Genomic DNA, 26,996 nt, shown 5'->3' with positions numbered 1-26,996 from the left:
ATTTATGTAAGAATTAAAATATTGAGCGGTGCCTGTGGCTCAGTGGGTAGGGGTGCCGGCCCCATATACCCATGGTGGTGAGTTTAGACCTGACCCTGGCCAAACTGCAACAAAAGAAAAAAATAGCCAGACGTTGTGGCAGTGCCTGTGGTCCCAGCTACTTGGGAGGCTGAGGCAAGAGAATTGCCTAGGCCCAAGAGCTGGAGGTTGCTGTGCACTGTGACACCACGGCACTCTACTGAGGACAGCAAAGAGAAACTCAAAAAAAAAAAAAAAAAGAATTACAATATTATAGTGGATGAATTGCTTTTCGTGTTGTATATGCAAACTCATATGGACATTTGGTTGATTTATGTTACAATTATGAAGACTTTCTTATCAAAAAAAGTGTATGTATATATGTGTGTATTTATACACACATGGTATATACATATACATGTATGTGTGTACACACCAATTTATTTGTTTCCTAACAGCGGAATGTCACAGTCAAAGGAGTAGAAAATTCAAGTTATCTTGTTGCTGTGGGCAAGTTAAATCCATATACTGTATATACTTTTCGTATTCGCTGTTCTACGGAAACTTTCTGGAAATGGAGTAAATGGAGCAATAAAAAACAACATTTGACCACAGAAGCCAGTAAGTTACCTAAGTGATTTGTGGCTAATTATTACTGTGTGATTTGAAGTTTTACAGCGTTTTTTTTTTTTTAAAGGAAATATTATCAAAATCTTTGGTAATAGGGAAATGCTTAGATAGATTATGTAATTTCTACTAATAAAATATCACACAAGACATTTTAAATGATGAGTTTCAAGTTTTTGTCATAATATGGAAAAATGTTTGGCGTAAATTGTATGACAGGACTAGGCTTCCCTGTCTACAGAGTGATTGCAACTATATTACTACAATGCATAGGAAAACAAACTTGAAACTGTGACGAGATTATGGGAGGATCTTTCTCCATTCTTTCCTCCTCCTGCTCGAATTTTAATAATGCCTATAGCTCAGATTGCCTTTTTCTCTAAATCAATTATTAATAAAGAGATTTTGTAGAGTTTTTATTTGGAGCCTAGGCCTATGAAATGATGTGGCTTTAAAAGGTCTTGAGTATCAGTTTCTATAGTATATCTAGGTAGAAATAGGTATAAAATCAGGTAACCGGTTTTCTAAAATGATAATCTCCAAAGACAGAATAGTATTCTATCCTTAAGTAACCAGATGTCACCTTTAAAAATAAAATTAAATCTAGAAACAGGTTTTATTTTCAGTATTTATTTATGGGGCACACCTAAACTTTCCCTTTTGCCCCCTGAAGATTTGCCAAAAGATCAACTCATCCTTCAGGTGATTAAAAAGAAAGAGATTACAAATTTATTTATCACATGCACAGGGAGAATCATAGTCGGTACTCAGGATCTCACTATAATCCAGAAGTTTGTATACCCCCATTTTAGAAGGCAGGAGGAGATTAAGAATATAGGTGATTCTCTTGAAAGGCAATAAATGAAAGAAAAAAAAAAAAGAAAAAAGCAATAGGTGGTTACCAGGGAGAATGAATAGATACTTGGGAGAATGAGTGGATAGAGAGGAACAGTATGACTTATAAATGATTCTTTGGAAATTAAATTAACCTGAGAGAAAAGGTATCATCTTTAAAATGGATTAGGCCAGGTCTGGTTGTATTCTTGGTCTTCGGATATAGTGAGATAACAGGGAGAGGAAGGAAAGACAATTGTTCTCCTTAATGGGCCCATCTAGTTATGCCAATAGAGGGACGGCCCCTTCTAAGGCCTGTTGATCACTAAAAGCCTTTACTTCAAAATACTCTTTACACCAGCCAGTCATGTTTTGGGAGGAAATTCCCTGAGCTACTTCACATTCAATAAAAGATAGCAAATGATTTATTTGTACTATTATCCATAATCCAGGAATTATAAAACTTCTTCCAAAAAATAAACAAATAGTAAAATACAAAATGATAAATGTTAATCCAGATTTTGCCCCATCCCACATGAAGAATAAAGATGAGGGCACTTTGGAATATTTATAATAGGAGGTGAGTGGGGGCTGCAGGCTTGACTGGGCTATGGATCCACTCTGAGGATGGTTTACTCAATGGCTGGTGGCAGGAGGCCTCAGTTCCTCACCATGTGGTCTTCTCAGTCTGTCTCAGCACCCTCATGACATGGTACCTAGTATAGATGTTCCCAGAGCAATCACAATCATATGATTCTGCTTCTGACTTCATATCTTTGTGATCTAAAATCAGAAGTGACATACTGTCATGTCTGCTGTACCCTATTGTCACACAAAGGCCAGCTACATACAGTGTGAGAGAGGATGAATATCAGGGGTGTGGGGTCACTTGTCATTCATGAGACTGCAGCACGTGTGCTTGCCTTAAGTTAAGGAGCTGCTGTTGCTCACTGAGAAGAGGCGTTAATTCCTTCAGCAAGTATTTACTCGGTATACGGTATAGGGTGAGCATTCCATAGTCCAAAAATCCAAAATGTTCCAAGATTTAAAACTGTTTGAACACTGATGTGACACCACTCATAAGTATGTAATAATGAACTTTGTTTCATGCACAAAATTATTTAAAGTCCTGTATAAAATGACCTTCAGGCTATGTGTATAAGGAGCATATGAAACAAATGAATTTTGTGTTTAGATTTGGCTCCCCTCCCCAGGATATCTTATTATGTATATGAAGATATTGTAGAAGATGAAAAATTCTGACATCTGAAACACTTCTGGTTCCAAGCATTTGTGATAAGGGCTACTCAAGCTGCAGGTGTCAGGAATTGTTCCAGTTACCAGGGATAGTAGTAGGTAAACCAGAGCTCTTTCTTTGCCTGTGGAGCTTACAGGGTCCAGAATGAGAAACAAATTAAATATAAATACACAATATGTCATGTGGTGGAAAAGTGCCACAGAGGAAAATAAGGGATAGGAAGGGGCCCGGGAATGAAGGCAGGAGCGGCGGGTAGGGGAGTGTAAAGGGAATTGCACTTTTAAATATGTGGCATAGTTAGGAAAGACCTCACTACTAAGATAGTATTTGAGCGGAGATTATAACAGAAGGTGAGGCAGCAAGTCACATGGCTAACTTGAGAGGAGAGTTCCAGGCAGCAGAGGAGAAAGCACAAAGTTCACTGAGCCGGAGGCAGGCGTCCTTGGTGTATCTGAGGATAGCCAGGAGGCCAGGGGAGATGTGGTCAGGGTCGGGGAAGCTGACAGGCCCGGGGCAGGGAGGCCCTGGATGGTGATTTTACCCATTCCCTCGCCCGAGGGGCCTTGTGTTTGTAAAAGCTGAGAGCTTAGCTTTTCCTTTGCTTCATTTTCTAAGTGAAAGCCCCTGAACTACACACTTGAATGAGAATTCCAAATAACCCTAGACAACAATTTCAGGTGCTGTTATACATAGAATATCGATCTGCCTTCACATACTAATTTCTAAATATCCTTTCTAGTTCCTTCAAAGGGACCTGACACTTGGAGAGAGTGGAGTTCTGATGGAAAAAATTTGATTATCTATTGGAAGGTAACTATCTAATTTTTCTTTGTATATTTAAACAACTATTACTTAATAAGCAAAGTGCCATATGTTTAACTTATATGTGGTAGTTTGGTTATCAAGATGAAATTTCCCAGACTGGCTTTGTTTGCAGTATCGCTGAGAATCTAACCTGGTCGTAAAACCCCCCAAATGCCTCATCTCTCCTAGTTCCCCACAGGCATTTGAGTGAGGACCTTCTGTCTTAGCTCTGAGCGTACTTTTGGTTTTATGAGGCCTGTAAAGGACCTGAGGATTTCATGAATTCCTTCTCCCTCACTTTAAGTCAGAATCTCAAGTATTTATTACATTTTTCTTTTATGATTGGGGACCTGCCTTTTACATATTTCATGTGTAATCTGTTTCTCTTCAGTTGTGCTATAACATGCCAGTTACAATGTTTGGCATGGTTTTGTAAAATATTAAGATGAAATATGAGTTGTATTCTATTTTACTAATTTTTGTGTATTAAAGGACTTTTTAAATATTTTATGAAAATCAAAAGCATGAACAATTGTTTACTACATTACATTTTATATGGCAGTTATAATAGAATTTTCTTAAATAGTAAATTTTTTTATTAGAAGTAAAACTTAATTTTATTATGAGGATTTGACATTATTACAGCTTTCAGTAAAGAAGTAAACATCTAAGTTCAGTGTGAGTTCCATTGCTTTGAGATTGTCGTCTGTATTTGATGGTTGCATCCACTTCTGATTAGAAAGTCCCCTGGTTTCTCTAAGCTTTCTGTCAGACTTCATGACAGTACAGTAACTACTTACACAATTTGCTTAAATCTAGCGTTTGGGATATTTTTAAAACTAGGTGAAAAGTTAACTAAGGATAGAACATACTGAAGCAATTCAGATGCTAACTTTATTATGTTGATGGTGTCACTATTTGCTAAGGAAGGGCGTGTTTGGGTTAAAAAATTATGTTGTTTTGGAAATGTTGAGTTTTCAAAACAGGTGCCACTGGGATAGCTGAGAAGAGTCAAGTAGATGGTGGTTGCTGTAAGGCTCGGGAGCTCAGGGGAGAGGTCAGAGCCGAAGATGCAGGTTTGAGTAGCACATACATGGACTCATTTAGGGGGACATTGAAGGTTAGAAGTGGGCTAGGGATGGAACCATAGCACCATACTAGGTACCAGCCGCCTAGGAGGGGGAGGCGGAGAAGAAGGAGGAGGAGGAGCAGCAGTGGCCAGCACAGGAGATTGGGAAGGAAAAGAGAATTACAGAAACCAGACGGCAGGGAGCTGTCTCAAGGTGTGAGTAGCCATGAGTATCACAGGAAGCCCATAGGTCCTAGGACGACAACAGCCTGCCCACTGGAGCAGGCCCCTGGCGAGGCATCAGACATGTCTCCTGAGCCGCGCTCTGAGCAGCGTTAACTGACATCAGCTTTGGTCTGAGTTGGTGGAACAGACTGCCTTATAAGTGCAGACAGTTGTTTTGAAAGCATGTTAGCTTTATCCGTGAAGAAGATTGGATGTTCATTTACTCTCGTTTGGTAACTTCACTTTTGGAAATTCATATTAAAAAATCCTAATTATGAAAAAGAAAACAAAGTGACAGAAAAAGGTTTTCCACAGTGTTTATTTTTAATATTGTTAAGAATTGGGAATAATTTAAATTTTATTTATTTTAGGAATATTCCAATACATTGATAAAAATGCATGAAATATAAAACCATTAAAATATATATAACATATTAAAAGAAACTACTGTACATTTTAGAGAAGTAAATAAATAGGAAAATTTGTGGTGTGGTATGATTAAAACAATGTTAATAAAAAACCTACCCCTAGGAAAAACTTAGAAAAAATATAAATATAGATTTTAAGAGGTGGGGATATGGGAGATTTTTATTTGTTTTCTTTCAACTTTGTATGTCCTCCCTCTCTCCCTCCCTCCTTCTCTCTACATAAACATTTTTTAAAAGACTCTTTTTTGTGTTAAGTAGGACAGTGTTTCTGATCACTTTGTGAAATTTTGCATCTGAAAAATGTGAAGATAAATATTATCGTGTATTTACCTAATTTTTAAGTTTCTGTGCACTCTTACTATTTACAGCAAATAATAGTTTTTCTTCAGTATCATTCTCCTGATTTACCCAGGTCTCAGTGGATTTTAAATCTGTTTCACACTGTTAAGAATGTCATCTTTTCTGATGTTACTTTTTTATTGTTAATATGTCATCCAGTTTGGACCTGATGGTCACTTTTTGCACGTTTTTGTAACAGTTTATTTTTCTGTTTTTCATAGCCTTTATCCGTCAGTGAAGCTAATGGAAAAATACTTTCTTATAATGTGTCATGTTCATCAGATGAGAAAACACAGTCCCTTTCTGAGATCCTTGACCCTCAGCACAAAGCAGAAATACAACTTGATAAAAATGACTACATCATCAGTGTGGTAGCGAAAAATTCTGTGGGTTCATCGCCACCTTCTAAAATAGCTAGCATGGAAATTCCAAATGGTGAGTGCTTAAGATGATTTAGTATACGAGAATAGGAAATTAAAGTGAACAATTTGGATATGACTTGCTCTTATATGATATCAGTATTTTTCTCATATATCCCGCTGCTACTGATACATTAAGGAGGAACAAGTGGATTAGTGTCTGCTGTTCACTGGGAGGGAACAGTCATTGGTGTTGACTTGACGCATGTGCACTGATGGGTAAATAATCGCAGAGTTCACTTACTTCATAGTATGTAATGTTGAAGAGTTATGGTAGTGGATAGTGCTTTTAGGAAGAATAATTGTAACAGCTTATTCAAATATCTGTCCAAGACTGAGAGTTCATGCTGTGTCAGCTACACTCAGGAAGAAATACTCATTTTAATTGGCAGTTTTTGATAAGAAATTCCTTACTCATAGGAATTCTTTATTGATAAGAAAGTCTTCTGCAGTCTAAGTTAAATCTTCAACATAGGCTTTTAAAAAATGACTAGTATAATTTTAAAATTATTTAGAATCTTCCTTTAAATTTTACACATTTTTCAGTGACTGGTATATTCCTCCCTAGTTTCTCTACCTCGACAACTTTTTGAGTCATTGCTTTCAAATGGCCACTTGTACCCCCTTCTTCCACTGAAGTGCTCTTTCAAGTCGTTTTCTGTCCCCCCTTTGCCCCCAATATGGGAGCACCTTTCAATACCTGCCTGCTCCTAGAGGAAGAAAAACTGGTCCAGTGTGGGTCCCCTGCACGTCTTTTTAGCTCTGGCATGAGGCATTTTCTTACTGCTTGTTGCCTGACTGGCTCTTGGTTGTGTTAGGAGGAAGGAACGGGGAAGCACCGTGGATGGCAGAGATGCTGAGCATGCCCAGAGCCCAGGCGGCGTACCTGGCTGGAGAGGCCCTTGGGGCAGTGGTATAGCAGTATAGGCTAATGGCTCTTCATTTTGACCTGGCAAAAAATGTATAAGAGAGAGACATGCAAACGTCCATGAAAAGATAGCCTCCTGATTTAGATGGCACATCCCAGTGCTAGGCAGTCGCTCTGTTGTCTTTCAATTCAAGAGCTACCACCCTACCTTTTCCATGTGTCCCTTGAAGACAGTAATTTACAGGACTAACAGTGGCCGAGTCATCAGCTTCAGACAAGTATCAAAGCCCCACAATACCTCCTTCCTCGAGGATTCCCAGGGTTGGTGGCCCTGCTTACCTTGAGCCCAGAAGCTGTTATGTGTGGCCGGTCTGTGATCTAAGCCAACTGTTGTCTTGTGTTCAGTAGTACTTTTTGAATGCAAATTTTGGTCAAAAAACCTTTCTGTGATATTTTACCAGACCATTAAATATAAATCAATTGTAGAAATTACTTCCTTTCTTCTATTGTAGAAATGTCCCTCTCCCTTTTGACCACACTACCCTAACCCCTACCTCAATTCCTCACCCCTAGCCTGGGCCCCCACCTCTCACCTAAGTAAGATCTAGCAGGATGAGGAGACCAAACCTTTCCACAGCCCCCACTGTGTCTCCTTACCCCCAGCTTCTGTGCCCTCCCTCTCTGTAGGCAGGGGGCACAGTATAGGTGTCCCCCTTCCTGTGTCCACCTGAAGTGAGGGATCCCCTCTCCCCCACCTTGCTCCCTGCATCCAGAATCCCCTCCAGCCCAGGTCTGGGGTAGCAGTTTTCTGCCAAAGAAAGAAAAGGGTCCAGTTCATTCCTTCTTCCTGTGTGTTTGCCCTGCCCTCCCCCTCCCTCTGTGCTCTCAGGAGCCAGGAGTCAGTGGTAGATGATAAGAAGAGAGCTTGAGACTGTCTACGTGTCTTCCCCAGCCTCCTGCTGCCTCTCTGCCTTACCAAGCCCTGTCCCCACCAGCGCCCCACCAATGCACGCCCTCAACCCGTCCTTCCTGGTCTTGATCTTCGTATCCCGGCCCCAGGACGTCACTGCCTGATACTAGCTGTTTGTTTGTTTCTTGTTTTTTTCTGTCATTTCCTTTCTGCTGCTGTGTTAATCTCTGTGGACAGGTAAATGCTATAATTGTTATAATAAAAATAACAAGCAACACTTCTAATCTTTGCTAAAGGTTGATCTGGTTTGAGTACCGTTTTATAATTTCTTTACAGTGAAGTAATTTTTATAACTCCAATCCATTCTCGTGAGCTTTGATTTTAATGCCGGTAAAATGTTCTTGTTGAAGATCATCTGAAAACAGAGCAAGCCGTTGGAATGGGAAGGGGAATTCTCCTCACTTGGCATTACGACCCCAACATGACCTGTGACTATGTCATCAAGTGGTGTAACTCGTCTCAGTCCCAACCATGCCTTATGGACTGGAGAAAAGTTCCTTCAAACAGCACTGAAGCTCTCGTAGAATCTGGTAAGATGGGTTGTGTCTCTCAATTCAAGTTCTGAAAAAATATTTTTAAAACGCAATACATGTGGGATTGGGTGCAGTGACGTGATCATTCTCCTGTACCACTAGGTGGCTATGAGTGGCTTTCACTTTCTCAGAAGGTAGTTTGTGGCAGTTTGTATGTGAAGGGGTTCAAACCCTTTGATTTAGTAGTTATTTGTCTGGAATTCATTCTAAGAAATAAGTGGACAACAACAGATTTACATCAGTGTCGAATGTTCACCATATCATTTGTCATTGCAAAAAATTGAAAATGACCCAAATAGCAATTAAGAGAATGAGTACATGATGTCACATCTATAAAATGGAAAGTTAAATAGCATTAGGAATTACATGAAGGATTTGACAACATCGGGAAATACTCATGAAAAGAGAAGACTCCAAACTGTAAGCATGTGGTCTCACTCTGATTCCTTTGCTGTCATTGGCCCAGGGCCTAGGTGACTGAGTCTGAGGAGATGAGCACAGAGGACGTGACCCCAACCTCATTCCCTGCTGTCGTGGTGGTGGCAGCAACCTTGTGGGTGTGAGCACACTGGGGGGCTTGCACTCCTTTCTTCTGCTGCTCCCTTGAGCCGTGAGGCCCTTGATGTTATGTAGCCTGCTTCCGAAGCTTAGCTGCAGGGGAGTCTTTGGAAACCTACAAGCCAAAGCAGCCATGTCCTTTGGAAGGGCCTCTTTTCAGTACCCCGGTGCCTTCTGAGTAGCTGATGATGGTGTGCCATGCCCATCATGTGGGGTTTCTGGAACCTGGAGCCCATGAAGCTTCTTGCTTCATTTCTGCCTCCTGGCTCGCCCTCACACTTTAGTGCGCTGAGCAGCCACCTGCTCATTACCTCTCTCCCAGGAACACTCTCTGCGAGTCTGCGGTTTCACTGTCAGTGGTAAGGATGAGTCCTGTTCAGTGGATTAGCACATACAGCTTCAGATTATTTTCCAGTTCTGCTTGGAGTAAAGTGAAACTCCTTCACATATGGAACTGGCCAAAGCATTGATGGTCTTCCAAGCTGTACCCTTTATCCTTTCTTAGAGCATACTTCCTTTGTTGGGGTGCCCAGCCATACACCCCCCCTTCTTTTTCCTGTACCTCCATGGAGCTGATTGAGCCTCACACAGTTACAGTCTGCTCTTTCTCACCTAGGCTTTCAGAAGAATTGGGATGGAGTAGGGTAGGATGGAGTGGATGTGAAGAGAATATCTGTGGATGTAAGTGTTGGCTGAGACCTGTGGGATATAGAGACATGGGCCCCATGATGATTGAGGGAGAACGTCTGTGCCAACTCAGATAAGCAAAGGCCCTATAAGTGGGTTTGAGAAAACAGACTCTGAGAAATTAGGTAACTTGTCCAAGGTCACAAAATTAGTATATGATAGAACCTGTATTCAAATTTGAGGCTATTCAAAGCTTCAGGAGGTTGGGAATGTTATCTTTTATTTATTGCTGAGCTTCCAGAACATAGTAGGCCTCTTATTCCATTCTTATCCTGTGGTCTGTTCTCTTTTATGGCCTCAGTACGTTGTTAATGCTCTAACCCACTGAGGCTCTTTTTTTTTTTAAGGAGACAAGTCCTATAGAATATTTATAATACATAATTTTACATAAAACGAGATTATAGACTTACTAATGTACATGCAATATAAAGTCATAACTATAAGCATAATTTCCCCCAAAGAAAAAAGTTACAAACTAAACACTGTTGGTTAAGTTTGAGTTTCCATTAATATTTAATTAGAACTTGCCTGCACAAAGCAAACATTTAAGGAAGAATATTGGAAGAAAAGTTAAAATTTAGACAAATCTGTCCAGTTTTTCTCTGGATTATGTGATGTCAGAGGCTGACCCATTTGAGCCTGTAGACCACGATGTTCTGTGGGTACAAAACTGGAAAACTGATGCTTTAACCACACTAAAATCATTGTATTCAGCAAATTAAATGCAATGGCATATGCTACTGATTCCCCTCCAGCATTTTCTTCCTAGATCATCACTAATGAACTGCTCATTGTTCTTCAAGGCCCATTTAAGAATAAGGAAATGAAAATGCAGTCATTTGTGAATATTTTAGTTTTCAGATTTTATTGTGCAATGGTAGCTTTTTCTGATCTTCCTGGACTCATCTGACCTCTTATTTAAGTTTCCACAGCTTCTGCTCCATACTTCAGTATAACATGCGGTCTTGGCCACCCTCGCACATCTGCCTTCCCCAGCTCTCTGCCAGGTCTCCAAGCTGTGGGGTGAGGGGAGTGTGCATCTCTGTGTTCCCCAGGGACACACATTGTATTCTATTGAGGTGCTTAAAAGGGCCTTCTGAACTAAAGTTAAGGTACTTCCCCTGCATGTCTTAAGGAATTAACTGACCCAGCACTTCATGATAATGCTGTAAAGAGGAATAGACCATAAGGTATCTTTAACAGTAAAGCTTCAAGATAGAGTTAACTTTCAGTTCTGCTTCTTGGAGCAAGGAAGAGAGTAGTTTTTTTTTTCCAACCCAGCAATAACACTGTGTAGGGAAGGGATTTATAGAGGCATGATACAGAGCTGCAATAGTTTGTTTTAGTGACCTGACCCTGGATCATATCCAGGAAGACATCATCATTGCTTGATTTTTAGGAACAAAATGTAAGCCTTGGTCACCTTTTTTCTCTGCAAGGAGATGGCATGTTATAGTACTAGACTTCTTATTATAATAAAAGCAAATGTGCTTAATTTTTGTTTAGCCAATATTTATTCTGTTTACCAGTTTTGAAGCTATAGATGTATTTTTTATTGAAAAAAACAATTGTTGAAAATTATCTTTGGAAATTTCAGAATAAGTTATTATAAATTTTATGTTTCTACACTGGATATTCATGGTAATATATATATATATTTATGAAAGTTTATTTATTGTGCTCATCTTATAGATCAGTTTCAACCAGGTATAAGATATAATTTTTTCCTGTATGGGTGCAAAAATCAAGGATATCAGTTACTACGTTCCATAATTGGATATACAGAAGAATTGGGTAAGTTAAATGGGTAAGTTGTTTTTAGACTTCAAGATAACAATGAAAAATTAAAACTCAGCAATAGTAGTAAGATTGAATTCCTAAAATAAATGGAATTAGATGTTTAGTTCATAGTTCAAGGAAGGTGTAAGGTAAATTTAAAAATGTTTATTTGATTTTTTATTCCAAGAAGAAGAGTTAAAATTTAGATAAGACCCTGAAGTTTTTCTTTGGACTGTGTGGTTTTAGAGGCAGACCATCTCACATTTTAACCTAGAGACCACTGGTGGTATCTGGGCACATAATTGGAGAACTAATAACCCCACTACACTGAAATTCATAATTTTACTTTTGTCATCCAGAAAATTAAATCTTAACTTGGATGTCAGAAATGTTTAATTTGCTCTTATATAATAAAGTTTAAAACTTATTCAAGACTGTCAGTAAGGAATGGAAATACAAATAAGTCTATTTGAGTAGCCACTTAAAGATTTTGCATAGGTTACTTCCCTAGATACAGATTTTGTCTAAAAGCAGTAGTGGTGTAAGTTCTACCATTGTTGCTATAAATATTTTTCTGCCTATAGTTATTAATGTTTATCATAATATTTCTGGAAGTTCATGATTAAATGGAGAATAAAGCTTTTAATTCCAGGTTATTTTGGGGGCTAGAAACCTCATGAAACATTATTGTCCTACTCTGTTTTAGTAAACCCAACTTTAGCAACCGACTTTTTCCTTTTACAGCTCCAGTTGTTGCACCAGATTTTAGTGTTGAAGATACTTCTGCAGATTCCATATTGGTAAAATGGGAAGATATTCCTGTGGAAGAGCTTAGAGGCTTTTTAAGAGGATATTTATTTTACTTTGAGAAAGGAGAAAGAGACACGTCTAAGATGAGGGATTTGGAATCAGGTGAGTGAATGACTGTGTGAATGTGGTGTGTGTCGTAGAAGTTTCTCATTACCCACAGAGGAAGAAGAGGGAGAAAGGGTCATTTTGTGAATATTTTAGTTTTCAGATTTTCTTATGCGATGAATGACATGTAGTCTTTCAGAAGTCAATTTAAATACTTTATTCTGAAGCCTTTGATTATAAACACCAGAGAACAGAGATCATCTCTTGTAGCCTTGCGTGATCCATAACATAGTATCTCGTGAAGTTTACTTTAAAAAAGGAGAAAAGTCTTAGAAAATTGGGAGAGAGAAGCTCAGGAATCCAAAGAATGACTTCACAGACTCAGTTATAATTCACCCAAGAGCCATCAGCCCATTAGCAACATCTTTAGCTGTGGCCTTGATAAGCTGGGAAACTTAATTGACTTTACTGGGAATGTGTGTATTTAGTCATTAAGCCTTAAAAAATACAGACATTCCTGGGCAATGGGTGATTGTATGTCCAGAGACTTTAGACATACAATTTTCTATTTGTAGCTTCACAGATACAAAACTGTTTATATGAGTTTCTGGTTTTTCCTTAAATTATATTTGTCGGGAGTCAGATGTTTCTTACTCATAGCCACATAACACAAGCATATCATCTTTTCAGTTTGAGAGCTCTCATTTCCCTGGATGACCTCTCCTTGGAAAGAAATCATTTTAATTATTTAATGCCTGTCTGACAAGTAGAGAACACAACTCGGCATCGAAATGCTGAGTGGGCATTATCTGAGTCATTCCCAGAGCAGCTGCGTTCAGTGTACGCCTGCCCCGGCTCACTGAGGTCTGCATTTCCTCAACCTTTGGGGTTGTCTGTGGATAGGAGAAATCTCCTATCAAATCCTGCAAACATCCCGCATCTAGTTTAACTTTCTTCAGATGCTTAGAAATTTCACACCTGAACCAGTTAAAATTCTAACATCTGGATTTCCAGTTGCCTGACCAGTTCCTAACTCTTATGAAGGCACAAAGAGAAAGAATGTGAGAGACTAGATAACACCAAAAAAGAAGAGTCAGAAATTTGGGGGTAGAAGTGGGACAGATGACTTAGAAGAGTAGAGGATAATGAAATGTAAGTCAGTTCTCATGGAGAAGTGACTGGATTCATACTGCCAGACCAGGTAGTGGAGGCAAATGGGTAGGATGAGCCTGGGCTGAGTAGAGGGGTAGACTGAAGAAAATTTCTCAGAACTGAAGGACTTGAGTGCAAGTAGGGCCCCCTTATCCACAGTTTGACATTCCACGGATTCAGTTACCTGCAGTGAATGACAGTCCAAAAATAGGTCAGTAAAGTACATTAAGATATTTTGAGCAAGAGCGAGACCACAGTCATGTAACATTTATTGGAGCATATTGTTATAATTGTTCTGTTCTTTAGTTATTGTTAATCTCTTACTGTGCCTGATTTATAAATTAAACGATATCATAGGCATGTGTATATAGGGAGAAAACCTCTTCTATCCAGAGTTGGGTACTAACTGTGATTTCAGGCATCCATTGGGGGTCTTGGGACATATCCCCTCAGGATAAGAGAGGAACAGTATATGTACAGTAAAAGGATTCATTAAATACATGTAAAATAAATAGAAAAAAGGTCTATGTCCAGGTATGTCATCATGAACTTTTAGAGCACAAAACATGAAGGGAAAAAGCCCTGGAAATAGAGAAAAGCAGGTCACATGCAAGGAATCAGAAATAAGAACGGCAGCAGACTTCTAGCAACACTAGGTACTAGAAGAGACCACAGCACTGTCTTAAAAATACTGAGTGAAAATTACTTCCCGCCTAAAGTTCTGTCCTCCGTCAGCCTGTCAACCAGTGTGAGAGTAGTGTGAAGACGGTTTAGCCTCAAGTGTTCACTTTCCCCATGTTGTCCTTCTCAGGCAGCAAATAGAGGAGGGCATTGTGGCAACCCAGAAAGGAAGTGAGGAAGATCAGGAAGCGGCAGCTGGGAGAGCGGGAGAGGGAGGCTGTCCAGGAACAGAGGGGTCCTGGAGGGAGGGCTCCCAGGACAGAGGGGTCCTGGGATGGAAGGGTCCCGGAGGGAGGGGCAGGCAGCCAAGCAGAGGTGAGGTGTGGGATTTATTGTATTTGACCATGTGGAAAATTATATTGAATCTTCATTGGAAGATGTGGGAGGAATTAGGAATTGGTGTAAAGAAAAGCGAGCAAAGGAGGATAAAAAGCAGTTAAACAATAGGAAATCAAGAAAGGAAACGTGGTCGTGCATAGCAGGCTCTGAGCATCCCGTGTTGTGTGGCTTCAGCAGATGTTCCAGTGCTCCTAGATGAATGATGGGGGAAAGAGTGGCAGGGGGCGGAGGGGCTCCGTTTCCATCTGCCTTTAGGTTTAAAAGGTCAAAGTTAAGAGCACCTGTTCAAGTTTGTTATTTTGAAGTACGGAGGCAAACACCCGAGAAACCTTAACGTGGTTTTAAAGTGGCTGTGGGGGTGAGCAGAGAGGCTGGCAGGTAGCGGCTCCTTTTTGTCATTAGCTGTTTGGTACTGTATGATTTTTAAAACTATCATCTTGTATTATTCTGCTTAAAATTTTGAAAAGTAATAGTGTAGATAGTTTTTCACACTTTGTTTTGAAGTTTGACTCAGACTTTCTCCTTAGCCTGCCATTTGAGAATTCCCATAACACTGATGCTTTTTCTGAGTGGTCTGAGCTCCTTGCCCTCTGTCTGCACTTGTGCTTCCTCCTGCCTCCCACTCTCACTGGCAGGGTCAGCTCGGGTGGGTTTGGGTTTTCATGCTCTTAGGAGCAAAATGCCTTCTGTATGCCAGGCATTATTCTAGAGGATGTGTGTGAAAATTTGATGCAGTCCTGTAGCCCTGGGAGGTGAGTTGTAATATTTCTTATTTGTTCTTTTTTTTAAACAGAAAGCATCTTAACCCTGTCACCCAGGCTGGAATTCAGTGGCATGATCATTGCTCACTGTAACCTTGAGCTCTTGGGGCTCAATTGATGGTTCTGCCTGAGCCTCCCAAGAAACTGGGACAGCAGGCACCTGGCATTACACCTGGCTGATTTTTCCTTTATAGGCATATCTTTTATAAGTGAGACATAAGGGTCTCACTTTTGGTCTTGAATTCCTGGTGTCAAATGATCCTCCTGCCTTGGCCTCACAAAGTATTGCTAGGATTGCAAACATGAACCGCTGTACCCAGCCCATAGTCTGTTTTATAGTTAGAGAAAATTCAAGTTCAGAGGGGTTTAAATAGTAGGCCCAGACCACATAGCTGCTGGCTGACAGAGGTAGAACTTGAATGTGGCCCTGGCTGGGGGTGGCCACAGAAGGGCATCACCCTAGAAGGGTAGGTGATGTGACAGGTCTGAGTTACCAGAGGTAGACATTAGTAACAATAGTTTCCATTTAAAAAAATAGGTCGTTCTGACATAAAGGTTAAGAATATTACGGACATATCCCAGAAGACATTGAGAATTGCTGACCTTCAAGGAAAAACAAGCTACCACCTGGTCTTGCGGGCCTATACGGATGGTGGAATGGGCCCAGAGAAGAGTATGTACGTGGTGACAAAGGAAAATTGTAAGTTACAGATTGCTAGTGAGATACTTTCCATCGTTAAATGCGTCATGTTCCTAGTGATTTGGGTTTATGTAGAGACCCCTTCCCCCTTTTTTGTTTTAAATTCCTCATTTTGTTGCATTTTTATGATTGGTAGAAGAAAGTATTACAAGGCCGTGAGATGACTGGATGTTTATTCTTGTCCGTTATTTGAAGCTGTTTCCAAATGAGTACCTAAGAAATTAATGAATGGAGATACATCTGAAGTCTAGAGGTCCAAATTCATGTTCACTTTATATAATGGCCAACCAGTTTAAAATGTTTTGTCCCAGCTATTCTGTGATTTTTAACGTGTACAGGATAACATAAAAGAAATATTCTTTAAAATTTTTTGTTTAGCTCAACACTCATAAGTTGGAGATGAGAGAAGAGTGATGGTCTTGACTGTCAACCAGCAAAGAACTTTAATTTGATCTTGGGTTTCTCCTCTGGCCCAGAGCTGGCGTTTACACGTAGCTCTTGATTTGGTTCTCTAAAGCAGTGGGCCAACAGAGGATGGCTTTATCAGGTGGGAGGCAGCTGGCACTGTCTGGTGTCACTTTTGATTATCTAGCGCTTAGAGGCCCGGGCTGCTGCTGCTCCTGCGGGGCTCTGGGCCCACCAACCCTGCTCCTGCCAGTAAGGAACTATCTGGCCTCAAATGTCAGAAGTAAAGATTGAGAAGCCCTGTTTACGAGAACATATTACTATAAAAACTATTACAGTGATTAAAAGTCATGTTTTAATACTTCTTTACTACTTTACTTTAATACTTCTTATATTACTACTATATTTAATATATAATATTACATTTTATGTCCCTAGAGCAGTTAATTTTGATTTTTTTCCTAAATAATCTGTCAACTTAAATATCTTCTAATGTAAACTTAGTTTATACTTCACACTAAAAATAGTGATTTTAATATTTGTAAAATTCCCTTTTCAGCTGTGGGGCTAATTATCGCCATTCTCATCCCCGTGGCGGTGGCGGTTATTGTTGGAGTGGTAACAAGTATCCTTTGCTATCGGAAAAGAGAATGGTAATGGGACCTGTGTTCACGCTTGTTGTTTTGTTCTTAAGAGCACATTTACCTAGTTTATGTTTTAAGCATATTTTTCTTTTTAGTTGCAATGAACTAGTAAATTGTTTTAGTCAGAATTCATGCTAAATTTTAATATTAAGCAAGAATACAACATACTATTTAAAAGTCTTAAAACTAATAGGGTGTAAAAGTATAAACTTTTCCCTAGTGTTTTCAGTAATAACTTAAAGTAATAGCAGTTATAGTAAAAACAATTTACAGACATATATATGAGCAATAGTTGTCCACATAAAATCTTTATGATTAAGTTCTGACTTGTCTTGGTGCCTTATTTAGAAAAGCTGGGCATGTCGTTTATTTATTCATTTATGTAACCAATGAGAGTGACCCTTTCCATGGGAAAGGGGATTTGTGGTGAACAAAATGAGTGTGGTCCTCCTAGACATACAGCATAGTGGGGATGAAGGGTTAAACTACAACATCTACAGATAACATGCTTGCAGAGGGTGCTAGGAAGGCAGGGAGCCAGGGGCCATGAGCAGAGCAGCAGGATTGCGTCATGGGAGGGAGAGGTGGTTGGCCAGTCTGCTCGGTGGGAGAGCCCCAAAGGGTAAGGAGTACATGACAGGAGCTGTGTGTGGCTGGCTGGGTGTAGCAGAAGTGGGTGGTATGAGGTGAAGTGGGGCCAGCAGGGCCCAGCAGGAGAGAGGACCTGCCAGCTGTGTGGTCACCTGGCAGGGGCCATCCAGGGTTGGGGTTAAGGACTGCATTAGTGTATAGACAGGTCCTCACCAGCCTCAAAGATGCCATCATTTATGACAAAGAAGAGAATGTATTCTAGCAATTCTGGTTTGTAAACCTAAGTAGTAGGAGTGATGGAACTATAGAATAGTCTGTCTTAGTAACCGTATTCTCATTACCAAAAATCACATTTTATAAACAACTATTTCAAAAAAAAAAAAAAAAGGACAAAGTAAGAATGCAATTTAGAAGAGCATTGCAGACTCATGTTAACAAAGTAATTTTTGCTGTTGAAATTTCAAATAATAAAGTTCCTCTTAATAGTAACTGTGAGAACGTGGTGAGTGCTGACTGACACGTGTGGCCTTTGTCTGTGTTGCACTTCTGCTCTGGTGAATGAGCATCCTACAGAGCTCCCATTGTTGTCTCAGAAACTCATTAAAGCATTTATAAATACTTCAAAATAAGCCTGATGATGTATTAACTTGCTTTTCATCTAGTAATTAATCTTACAATTATTAAATTTACTTCATCATTCTTTATTTAAAGGATTAAAGAAACCTTCTACCCTGATATTCCAAATCCAGAAAATTGTAAAGCATTACAGTTTCAAAAGAGTGTCTGTGAGGTAATTTTTTATTTTCTTAATTTATCTTGGAAGTATCAGCTTCTTTTTTCCAGGTTTTATGAAACATTTTTAACATGCAAATGTTACTCAAAGTAAAAAGTATTGAGAAAATAGCATGCTTTACCATCTGCTCAACTTATAAAATTATTAATGCTAAGTAAATTGTTTATGGCTGTGGTCCCCAACCCCTGGGCCATAGACTGGTACCTGTCCTTGGCCTGTTAAGAAGTGGGCTGCACAGAAAGAGGTGAGCAGCTAGGAGCAAAGCTTCGTCTGTGTTTACAGCCCTCCCCATGGCGTGGGCATCACCACCTGAGCTCTGCCTCATGTCAGAAGATGACAGCTTTAGGTTCTCATCAGAGCTCAAACCCTACGGCACACTGTGCATTTGAGGGATCAAGGTTGTGCACATCTCTGATGATCTAGTGCCTGATGACCTGAGATGGAGCTGCACTGGGGAGCAGCTGCAAATACAGATGACTATTAGCAGAGAGGTTTGACTGCACAGAGACCATAATAAATCCAGTGCTTACAAATTCCTGTCCACATTCCCCTCTCTCCACATCTGTGGAGAAATTGTTTTCCATGAAGTGTCCCTGGTGCCAGAAAGGTTGGAGACTGCTAGTTTATGCGATGTTCTTCTCCCCCACTACTGTTAATAGCAAAGAAAATATTAATATGGAGGAAGCAGGTGGCTCTTCTCTATATAGACTACAGAAGTGCAGGGACACATCTTTACAGGCAAATGGAGGACAATAAGATAATGCCCCTTTTGTGTGGGGAATAGTGTAATAACACTCACTACTTTGCTCAATCACTGTTTTTAAATTTATTTTTAGGGAAGCAGTGGTCTTAAAACATTGGAAATGAATCCTTGTACCCCAAATAATGTTGAGGTTCTGGAAACTCGGTCAACACTTTGCAAAATAGAAGACACAGAAATAATTTCCCCAGTTGCTGAGTGTCCTGAGGAGAGCTCCGATGCAGAGCCTGAAAACCATGTGGTTGTGTCCTATTGTCCACCAATTATTGAGGAAGAAATACCGAACCCAGCAGGAGAAGACGCTGGAGGGGCTTCACAGGTGGTCTACATTGACGTTCAGTCCATGTACCAGCCTCAGACAAAACCAGAAGACGAGCTGGAGAGGGACCCTGGAGGGGGGGCAGGCTACAAGCCACAAATGCATCTCCCCATCAGTGCTGCTGTAGAAGACCTCGCTGCCGAAGATGACTTAGATAAAACTGCGGGTTACAGACCTCAGGCAAATGTAAATACTTGGAACTTGGTATCGCCAGACTCCCCCAGATCCATGGACAGCAACAGTGAAATTGTCTCGTTTGGAAGTCCTTGCTCCATTAATTCCCGACAATTTTTGATTCCTCCTAAAGATGAAGACTCTCCAAAATCGAATGGAGGAGGGTGGTCTTTTACAAACTTTTTTCAGAACAAACCGAATGATTAACGGTGTCACTTTGTCACTCCAACCTGCCATCTCAATAAGCTCTTATTGCCAGTGTTGCGATGTCAGCACAGGGCACTCTTGGAGTAATTCTGTGAAGTACTGTTGTTAGTGAGGTGAACTTCACCACGTGCAAGTTACACCAAAGTGTTAATGTGCTTTTAATGTGGTCTTAAAGGCCAAAGTCTAGTGACTCAGAATTCAGAACCCAAGATTTGGAGCTCTTTGTGATCGAGCCAAAGAATTCTCACATGCTCTACCTTCAGGAAACACTTCATGGCTAATACTGACTAGTTATATACATGCAAAACAAACCCTGCCACTCTATTTTCTGTTCTGTTGTTAATGGTTTTCTCAGATGTATACTTTACGGAATTGAAAGCGGATTTGCAGGCAAGGGAGAAAAACTCCAAAGTAACAGATGATGTTTATTTGCCTGACTTTTCCAAGCACAGATTTTAAAACTTTGAAGATTATTCTCCTCTATCCACAGCATTTACAAAAATTAATATAATTTTTAATGTAGTGACAGCTATTTAGTGTTTTGTCTGATAAAGTATGCTGATTTCTGTGCCTACTGTATAATGATAATCAAACAGTTGTCTCAGGGGTGCAAACTTGGAGAACACGTGTGACACTGACCCTCTCAAATCAGAATCATGTTTTCTTGTTTTGGTGGGTTTTGCAAGCCTTTTCATTATATGTTCCCTTTTTTGCTAGCTTCTGTTACTGCAATAGTTGCCCTAATATTTAAAATTTAAATCTCTAAGACCATAGACCCAAGTTTTTTTTAAAAAAAAAAAAAAAACCATTTTGTGATACAATGTCAGCTTTATATGAGCAAATTCAATATTATTCATAAACATATAATTCCAGTGGTTGACCATGGGACATGACTACTAAGCAATATGTCACGGCATTAGCTATCCATCTAGTTCTGATTGGCCTTCATTCTTCCTGAGAAGACCGTGCCATTGAGCCTGGTCACCGACACAGAGATCATCTTTTGACACCTCCTTGCCAGTGTTGCTTCTATTCCTGAATCTTACCTCTCCCTTTCTCTTGAACGATCATCATTCCAGACTTAACCTGATTCAGTCCTCGCGTTTTAAAATATAAAGCTGAGGAGAGAATGCTGCTTCCAGAAACAGTTAGCCAAGGGCTGCCTCTGAGTAAATGTCATAAATGGGTGGGAGTCCATGGACATACTTGTATGGCAGGTACCGCAGTTGCTTGGTGGGCTGTGCAGGGTTGAGCGTTCAATACGGCATCATCTGCCCACCCGAGTTTCTCATAAGTGACGTCTAGAGTGATGATGGTTTTGAGGAAAGCAGAATAAAAAACTGAGAAGACATCTTGTATTTCCCCTGCCCTCAGTTGTCTATATATTTTATCTTTAGATTGTTAAGGCAAATGTACCTGAAAATTTAAAATACCTGAATAAGATATGCTTTTTTTTTTTTTTTGGTCATCTGAAGTTCTGTAATGTATTTGAAAAGAGCAGATCAATTATTTTTTTCAAGTTCATACTGTATCTTTTTAAAAACCACGCTGTGGAAAAAAGCCACAGAACAAGGAACAAAATCTATTTAGGTACTCTGTGAATGAATCCTGATTTTTTAACTACTAGGATTCAACTAAATTTCTAAGCTTCATATTATGGATATGTGGAATGACATACAATTAATTATGTACATAGTATATTAAAACTGTATAATAGTTCATAGAGGTTTTCAGTAATGAAAAATAGGTCAAAATGGAGCCATCGCTACACAGTTTTCTCTCGTCTTCCTTTCCGGCCTTTCTGGCTCCTTTCCTGAGCTTCCAGTCCGGGCACTCAGGCCTGGCACAGCCGCCTCTTCCTTCCAAAGCTTGGCCTTACTGTCGTCCACTTGCGCCAACTCATGCCTCTTCCTCTGTTCCTGTGTTCATCTCTTTAGGACAAGGATAAACATTGGCTGTGGTAAAAGTTTATTGATCTCAATGATGCTAACCTGAAATAACAGGAAAAGGACAGGAGAGAGTGATCTCTGTCATCAATATATGTGCATTTTAACTGTGACCATGTGGACCCAGTGCCTTCCTAACCCATGGGAGGAATGACTCATTTGTTTGGCTAATGGTGAACATCACTGGGGCTCTTAAGTCCTTTCATTCTGTCCAAGAATTCACTGCTTGTCCTTTATGAAGAAGTTCAGAGTGCTAGTCACCCATCCCCTGCACTAGGTTAACAAGAGACAGAGTAACGCTCTGTTAGTCTGGCATGCTCCTTATACCTCGCTGTATTTTAGATGAACACGTTTCAAGTCTGAGGCCAAAGCAGGTTTCCTTGCCTTTCTCCATTTCATTGAAGATAGCCAGACGCATGTGCAGATGGGTGGTGGTTACCTCCCAGCCCCATCCTCCTTGTACATCTGGGGGAAGCCTTAACACAGGGAGGGGGAGGGGGAGAACAGCCTTGGTCTTGTATCCAGTTTGAGAGGCTGGCAGACATGCCCTGTTTGTCAGTGCAGAGATCTTGCCTCTGTAGAAGGCCTTTTAATCATGGTTGCACCCTGTCCAATCAGATTAGCTACATCTCCTGTAGGGGGATAATTAAGGACCAGTTAGAAAGGGAATCTGTTTGAATAGTACTTCATTTAAGACACATTTTTACCTCTCTTATAAGTCATTTCGTTTATAAGCCTGTTTTAAATCAAGCTTCCCTTGTGAGGAATGGGGATCAGATCGTTATAGAGGTCATTTCTTTTGTGAGTGGCTATTTTAAGTAATAATAAAAATACTCTTAAAAGCTTAGGCTTTTGACATTAGGTGAACCTTGTGAATTCTATATTGCATGGATTAACACACATATGCACTCTTAAGTCTCCAATTTGTTGAACCTGTACAGGCCCGGATGTGAAACTGTGGCCCTGAGTATCTGGATAGTTGAGTTGTGTGCTTGTGTGGTTGAGGTGCTTTGTCCCTACAGCTTAGACACAGAAGCAGCCACTCACTGAGAAGTTTAAAAGAGGAAGTGTCAGCCTCCTTTTCCAAACCAGCATTACACTTCTCTGCTCATGAAGTGAAGGATTGGCATTTAGAACATCTAGTACTATTGTACTCTCAGAAGTTTGGTAAAAAGTCACATTCTTAAAACTTCATGCATATTGTATTATAGTTGAAAATTAGTCCTGTAATTTCTTAATTGTCTTCATACTGTCCATGTTTAAAGATCATTACAAGTCCTTTTTGCATTTGGGTAATTAAATGTCGTTTAGTGAAGGAGACTAGCAAGTGTTTTTTTTTACAAAGGGAATTTGAAATCAGTTCTGTGGTGTTTTGAAATTTAGGTGCTCCTTAACATGTCAATATTCAAAAAAATGTTATCTCAAAGTTTTGACTGCTCACGGACACATAATCTTATAGAATTTTTGGTTGGTTTGCTCTAAGGTTATTTTTGCTTTTTTCTATTTTAAACTATGTTAAGATTTGTACAGCTTTTACAAAATGCCTCTTTTCCTTATATTGAAAGTTTAAAATTGAGCCTTTCACAGCAAAATTTACGATCATTAGGTTAAAAAGACTCAGGCACATGAAGAAAGTGTACTGACTAATTCTTATTGTCTGAGTCCCATCCCAGAGTATTATAGATGCAGTGGAATTCTCCTGAAGGGTGGTTTATATCAAGTCTAGATCGGCTCTGAAACTCATAGATTCAAATCTACTATAGAGATGGCTCTACAATTTGTGTTAAAGAGTCCTGCTCAGCTTATTTCTTCATGATTTTAAATGATGATAGTTTTTTTTTATTTGATAAGTACAAAACTAGGGACATGTCTGTACCACCAGTGTATGTTTTGGCAAATAAACAGTGCATTGATGTGTGAGGATAATTGATTAATGTGACCATTTGATGAACTAGTGCATCAAAGCATTAAATTTATTTTAAACCTTTATTTCCTGCTGAATCAAAGTTTCATTGCTGTCATGCCCCTCTTCTATATCTAGAAGAGAATTTTTCATAGAAGAAAATGATTTGTAGACAAACTTACAGGACATTTATCTATTAGACATAGCCTTAGAATATCATTGGAAATGACTCAGTTTGAATTTGGCTAATTTTTTTTTTATAGGTTATGTACCAGGACTATTAGTATAATACTTAAACCTCTTATTTTGTGAGGTTTTTATTCCCATTCAATTAGTGCTTTTGTCTTATTACATGGTTATATACATGCTAATTAAAATACAGATAAACCATTTTTAATTCCAACATAGAAGACAAAGAATAACATTTAATTAATTGATATGTCAGGCTTTATTTTATATGATAAAGGTTCCGGGGGTCTGATTTTTTTTCTAGACTATATCTAAAAATCTTTATGATTTTGGGTTATGATAGGATTCTATTGTTTTTAATAATGAGTAGCACTTATTTCTCCCTGTATTAGGAATGTTAAAATTTTGGATTATAAAATCCATCCAAATTATAAACAGAATTTACCTATACAAAATGAATTCTTAACTCTGCAGCATTTTTGTAAAAATTAAGAAACCCTCTGAATGTTTGTATGTGTAAGTGCCTAGCTAAAGAGCCACAGAAACAATAAATTCAAAAGCTCTTATAGAAGTTAAACCATAACTGATTGAATATTAGCCAAAAACAAATCATTAATAACATATTATTTTTTGGTTGCTGGAACTGAATACTGTAAAAACAAAGAGATGTGAGTGGGGAGAAAAAGTTCTAATTGATAAGGAAATTGATTTTTATTACACTTACGTGTCTTCTAAGATTGCCTTTACAGTAACCAGTCAGAACTTTTTAAAAAAGCTAACAATGTAGACCTTATGTGTTGCATTTAAACCGAAAATACTATGCACACCTGATTGAATGGGTCACTTAAGTTATTGGATTTCCTTATACATTTAAATTATATTTCCCTTTAGAAGTATTCCATGTTAAATGAGTACCTTTTAACTTCTGAACTTTACTGTTTTCCTAAGCATTCCAGTGGTGTAATATAAAGTATCAAAATATTTCTAGGTGGTAATACAGTTTTTATTAAAACATGGAAAAGTTGTAAACTGTTAGGTTTAACATTAGTGTAAGTATTTTTGCAATCGATGATAGAGAAGAACACTGAATAATGGTTTTCATAAAAATTAGTTTTCCATCTTTTCCCAGTTTGATTCCAAATACTTTCCTCATTATTTCTAATATCACATAAGCTAGTGGCTCCTTCTATTTAATTTTTTCCTTCCAACATTAATGTTTAGAAAAAATGTGAATAGTGTTGTGAATAGTGGAATACAGCATGCAAAAAAGAAACCGTTGTTGTGAAGGTGTAGGTGTTACATTATGGATACCCTGGGATTCGTTCTATCCTAATATTTTCTCATAAAGGAGCATGCCTTTTTGTTCAATACATTTCAGTTCAGAATTGCTTGAAAAAGATTGGCCTGCACAGAGAAATAGAAATCCTAGATTTGAGATAGTACTATCCTTAAGGTATATTCAAAGGTAAAATAAATGATTTTTCAATACTCAACTTTCCTAGCAGGAATTTTCTTTTTTCTTGTCTTTCACTTGCTGGCTATAAATCAAAGTCCTTATAACACTAGGAAATTACCATTTTTTACTTTCAAAATTACATTATAGCGAATTACTGTTTACAAAATACACATACTGTGAACAGATGCAAGTTTTTGTCTTTCATAAGGTTGTTTGTAGAATGAGTGTTTGTTTTTAAAGGTTGTGTTCTATGTTGAATATTTTCAGTTTTTTACAAATACTAGTAACTGTTTACTAATTTTTGTTTGGTCACGTGCTTGTAGACGTAGCTGAAAGAAGATAGGGAGAAACTGCCAATCTAAAACTTCCCCTTTTTCTTCCTCGAAATGTTACCACTACAGACATTTCTTCTTTTTCTTTTTAATGTGAATGATCAATTATGATGTGTAGTTCTGAAAATCATGTTTAATAATTTAAGGAAACACTTAAATTTCCAAAAATGTGGGTCACTGTGAAACTTTTGAGCAGACCATATTATGGGCCATTATCACTTCCAAGAAACAAAGTCAACAGCATCTGTAGGATTGACCCATGCAAGCTTCCACCTTGCTCAGATTATTTTCGTTTCTTGATTTTTGTGTATCTCAAAAGTTTCATAATGACCCATGTATAGGAAGTAAACTATAAATTGAAGTATATTTATGTGATTCAGTCTGATTCACAGAATTAGGGGTTTAATTGGAATAAAACAACCCCACTTACAGAGATGGCAACTGAAATATTTCCTGCCTTACGAAAATTTGGATATTATGTTGCTGTTAGAATGGGTAATTTGGACATTTTACATCATTGTATAAATTCAGAATTTAGTTTCCATGTCTTTTGGAAAACACAGTTATAGCAAGAACATAGAATAATTACTAAGACACCATAAATATAAAACTAGTATGCTTGGCTGTTAACTCTAAAGATGTTACTTATGTCTGTTTTTAAAATGTGCATGTATTTAACAATTTTATCATAGTATTGTCATGGAAAAAATAAATATATTTTCTTACATCTTATACCAATAAATCTGGGTATTACTGTTTTTCCTTCTGTTTTAAGCATTTAGGATAAGTGACTTCTGTTTTGTTGTTAGTATTTTTATTCTAGCCCATAAGAATTACAATGAATGTGAAGAAATTATATAGTGCTATAGTTATATTTTTAATATTTGACTATATTGCTATGCTATGAGTATAAGAGCCATCCTTCTATTCCATTAAATCAGTATTTTATTTATCAGAAAAGCTAGCATAAAATGAATTGTGGGAATCCAGCATTCGTAAGTGAGAAATACTCCTTAATGTGTGGGTTTTTAACTTATTTCCTCTGAAGATAGTGTAAACATTTATGGAGAGTCTGGAAATAAATATACATACATACTTCAGCTTAACTGAATTTGGAAATACAGTCATCAATTTGGCAAAACCCCAGTAATTTTAAAGTATAAAGTTATCTTAAATAGAAGTTCATAAAGGGAGAAGGGAAGTCTTTAGTCGTATGTAGCCTAGACTTACCCAAATTAATAGCTGAAACAGAATGGGCCTGGATTTAACCTGAAAAAACTACAGACCAATTTTAAATTAATCGTGAAACACATGTTAGTATTTAAGTGTTAGAAAAGTCCAGGCATATGGTTTGTCCTTTGGGGAGTTCTCAA

The 26,996-nt window shown here is 38.6% G+C and overlaps 1 protein-coding gene across 1 annotated transcript in view; it reads left to right on the top strand.

The window, feature by feature from the left end:
• The window catches only part of LIFR (LIF receptor alpha), a 74,629-nt gene extending 48,274 nt beyond the window's left edge, over positions 1-26,355 (top strand). The window contains exons 11-20 of the mRNA XM_003792947.3: positions 477-639; positions 3,477-3,547; positions 5,824-6,037; positions 8,210-8,389; positions 11,330-11,431; positions 12,161-12,328; positions 15,743-15,904; positions 16,869-16,962; positions 18,256-18,334; positions 19,174-26,355. Coding sequence (XP_003792995.1) covers positions 477-639; positions 3,477-3,547; positions 5,824-6,037; positions 8,210-8,389; positions 11,330-11,431; positions 12,161-12,328; positions 15,743-15,904; positions 16,869-16,962; positions 18,256-18,334; positions 19,174-19,797 — 1,857 coding nt within the window. The 3' untranslated portion in view covers positions 19,798-26,355. The remainder of the gene's footprint in view (positions 1-476; positions 640-3,476; positions 3,548-5,823; positions 6,038-8,209; positions 8,390-11,329; positions 11,432-12,160; positions 12,329-15,742; positions 15,905-16,868; positions 16,963-18,255; positions 18,335-19,173) is intronic.
• Positions 26,356-26,996: the final 641 nt, after the last annotated feature.

This window comes from Otolemur garnettii, unplaced genomic scaffold (genome assembly GCF_000181295.1).
Source record: "Otolemur garnettii isolate 467f Iridium unplaced genomic scaffold, OtoGar3 scaffold00063, whole genome shotgun sequence".
Classification (NCBI taxonomy): Eukaryota; Metazoa; Chordata; class Mammalia; order Primates; family Galagidae; genus Otolemur; species Otolemur garnettii.
Note: the sequence above shows the minus strand (reverse complement) of the source record. Positions and strands in the feature narration are given on the sequence as shown.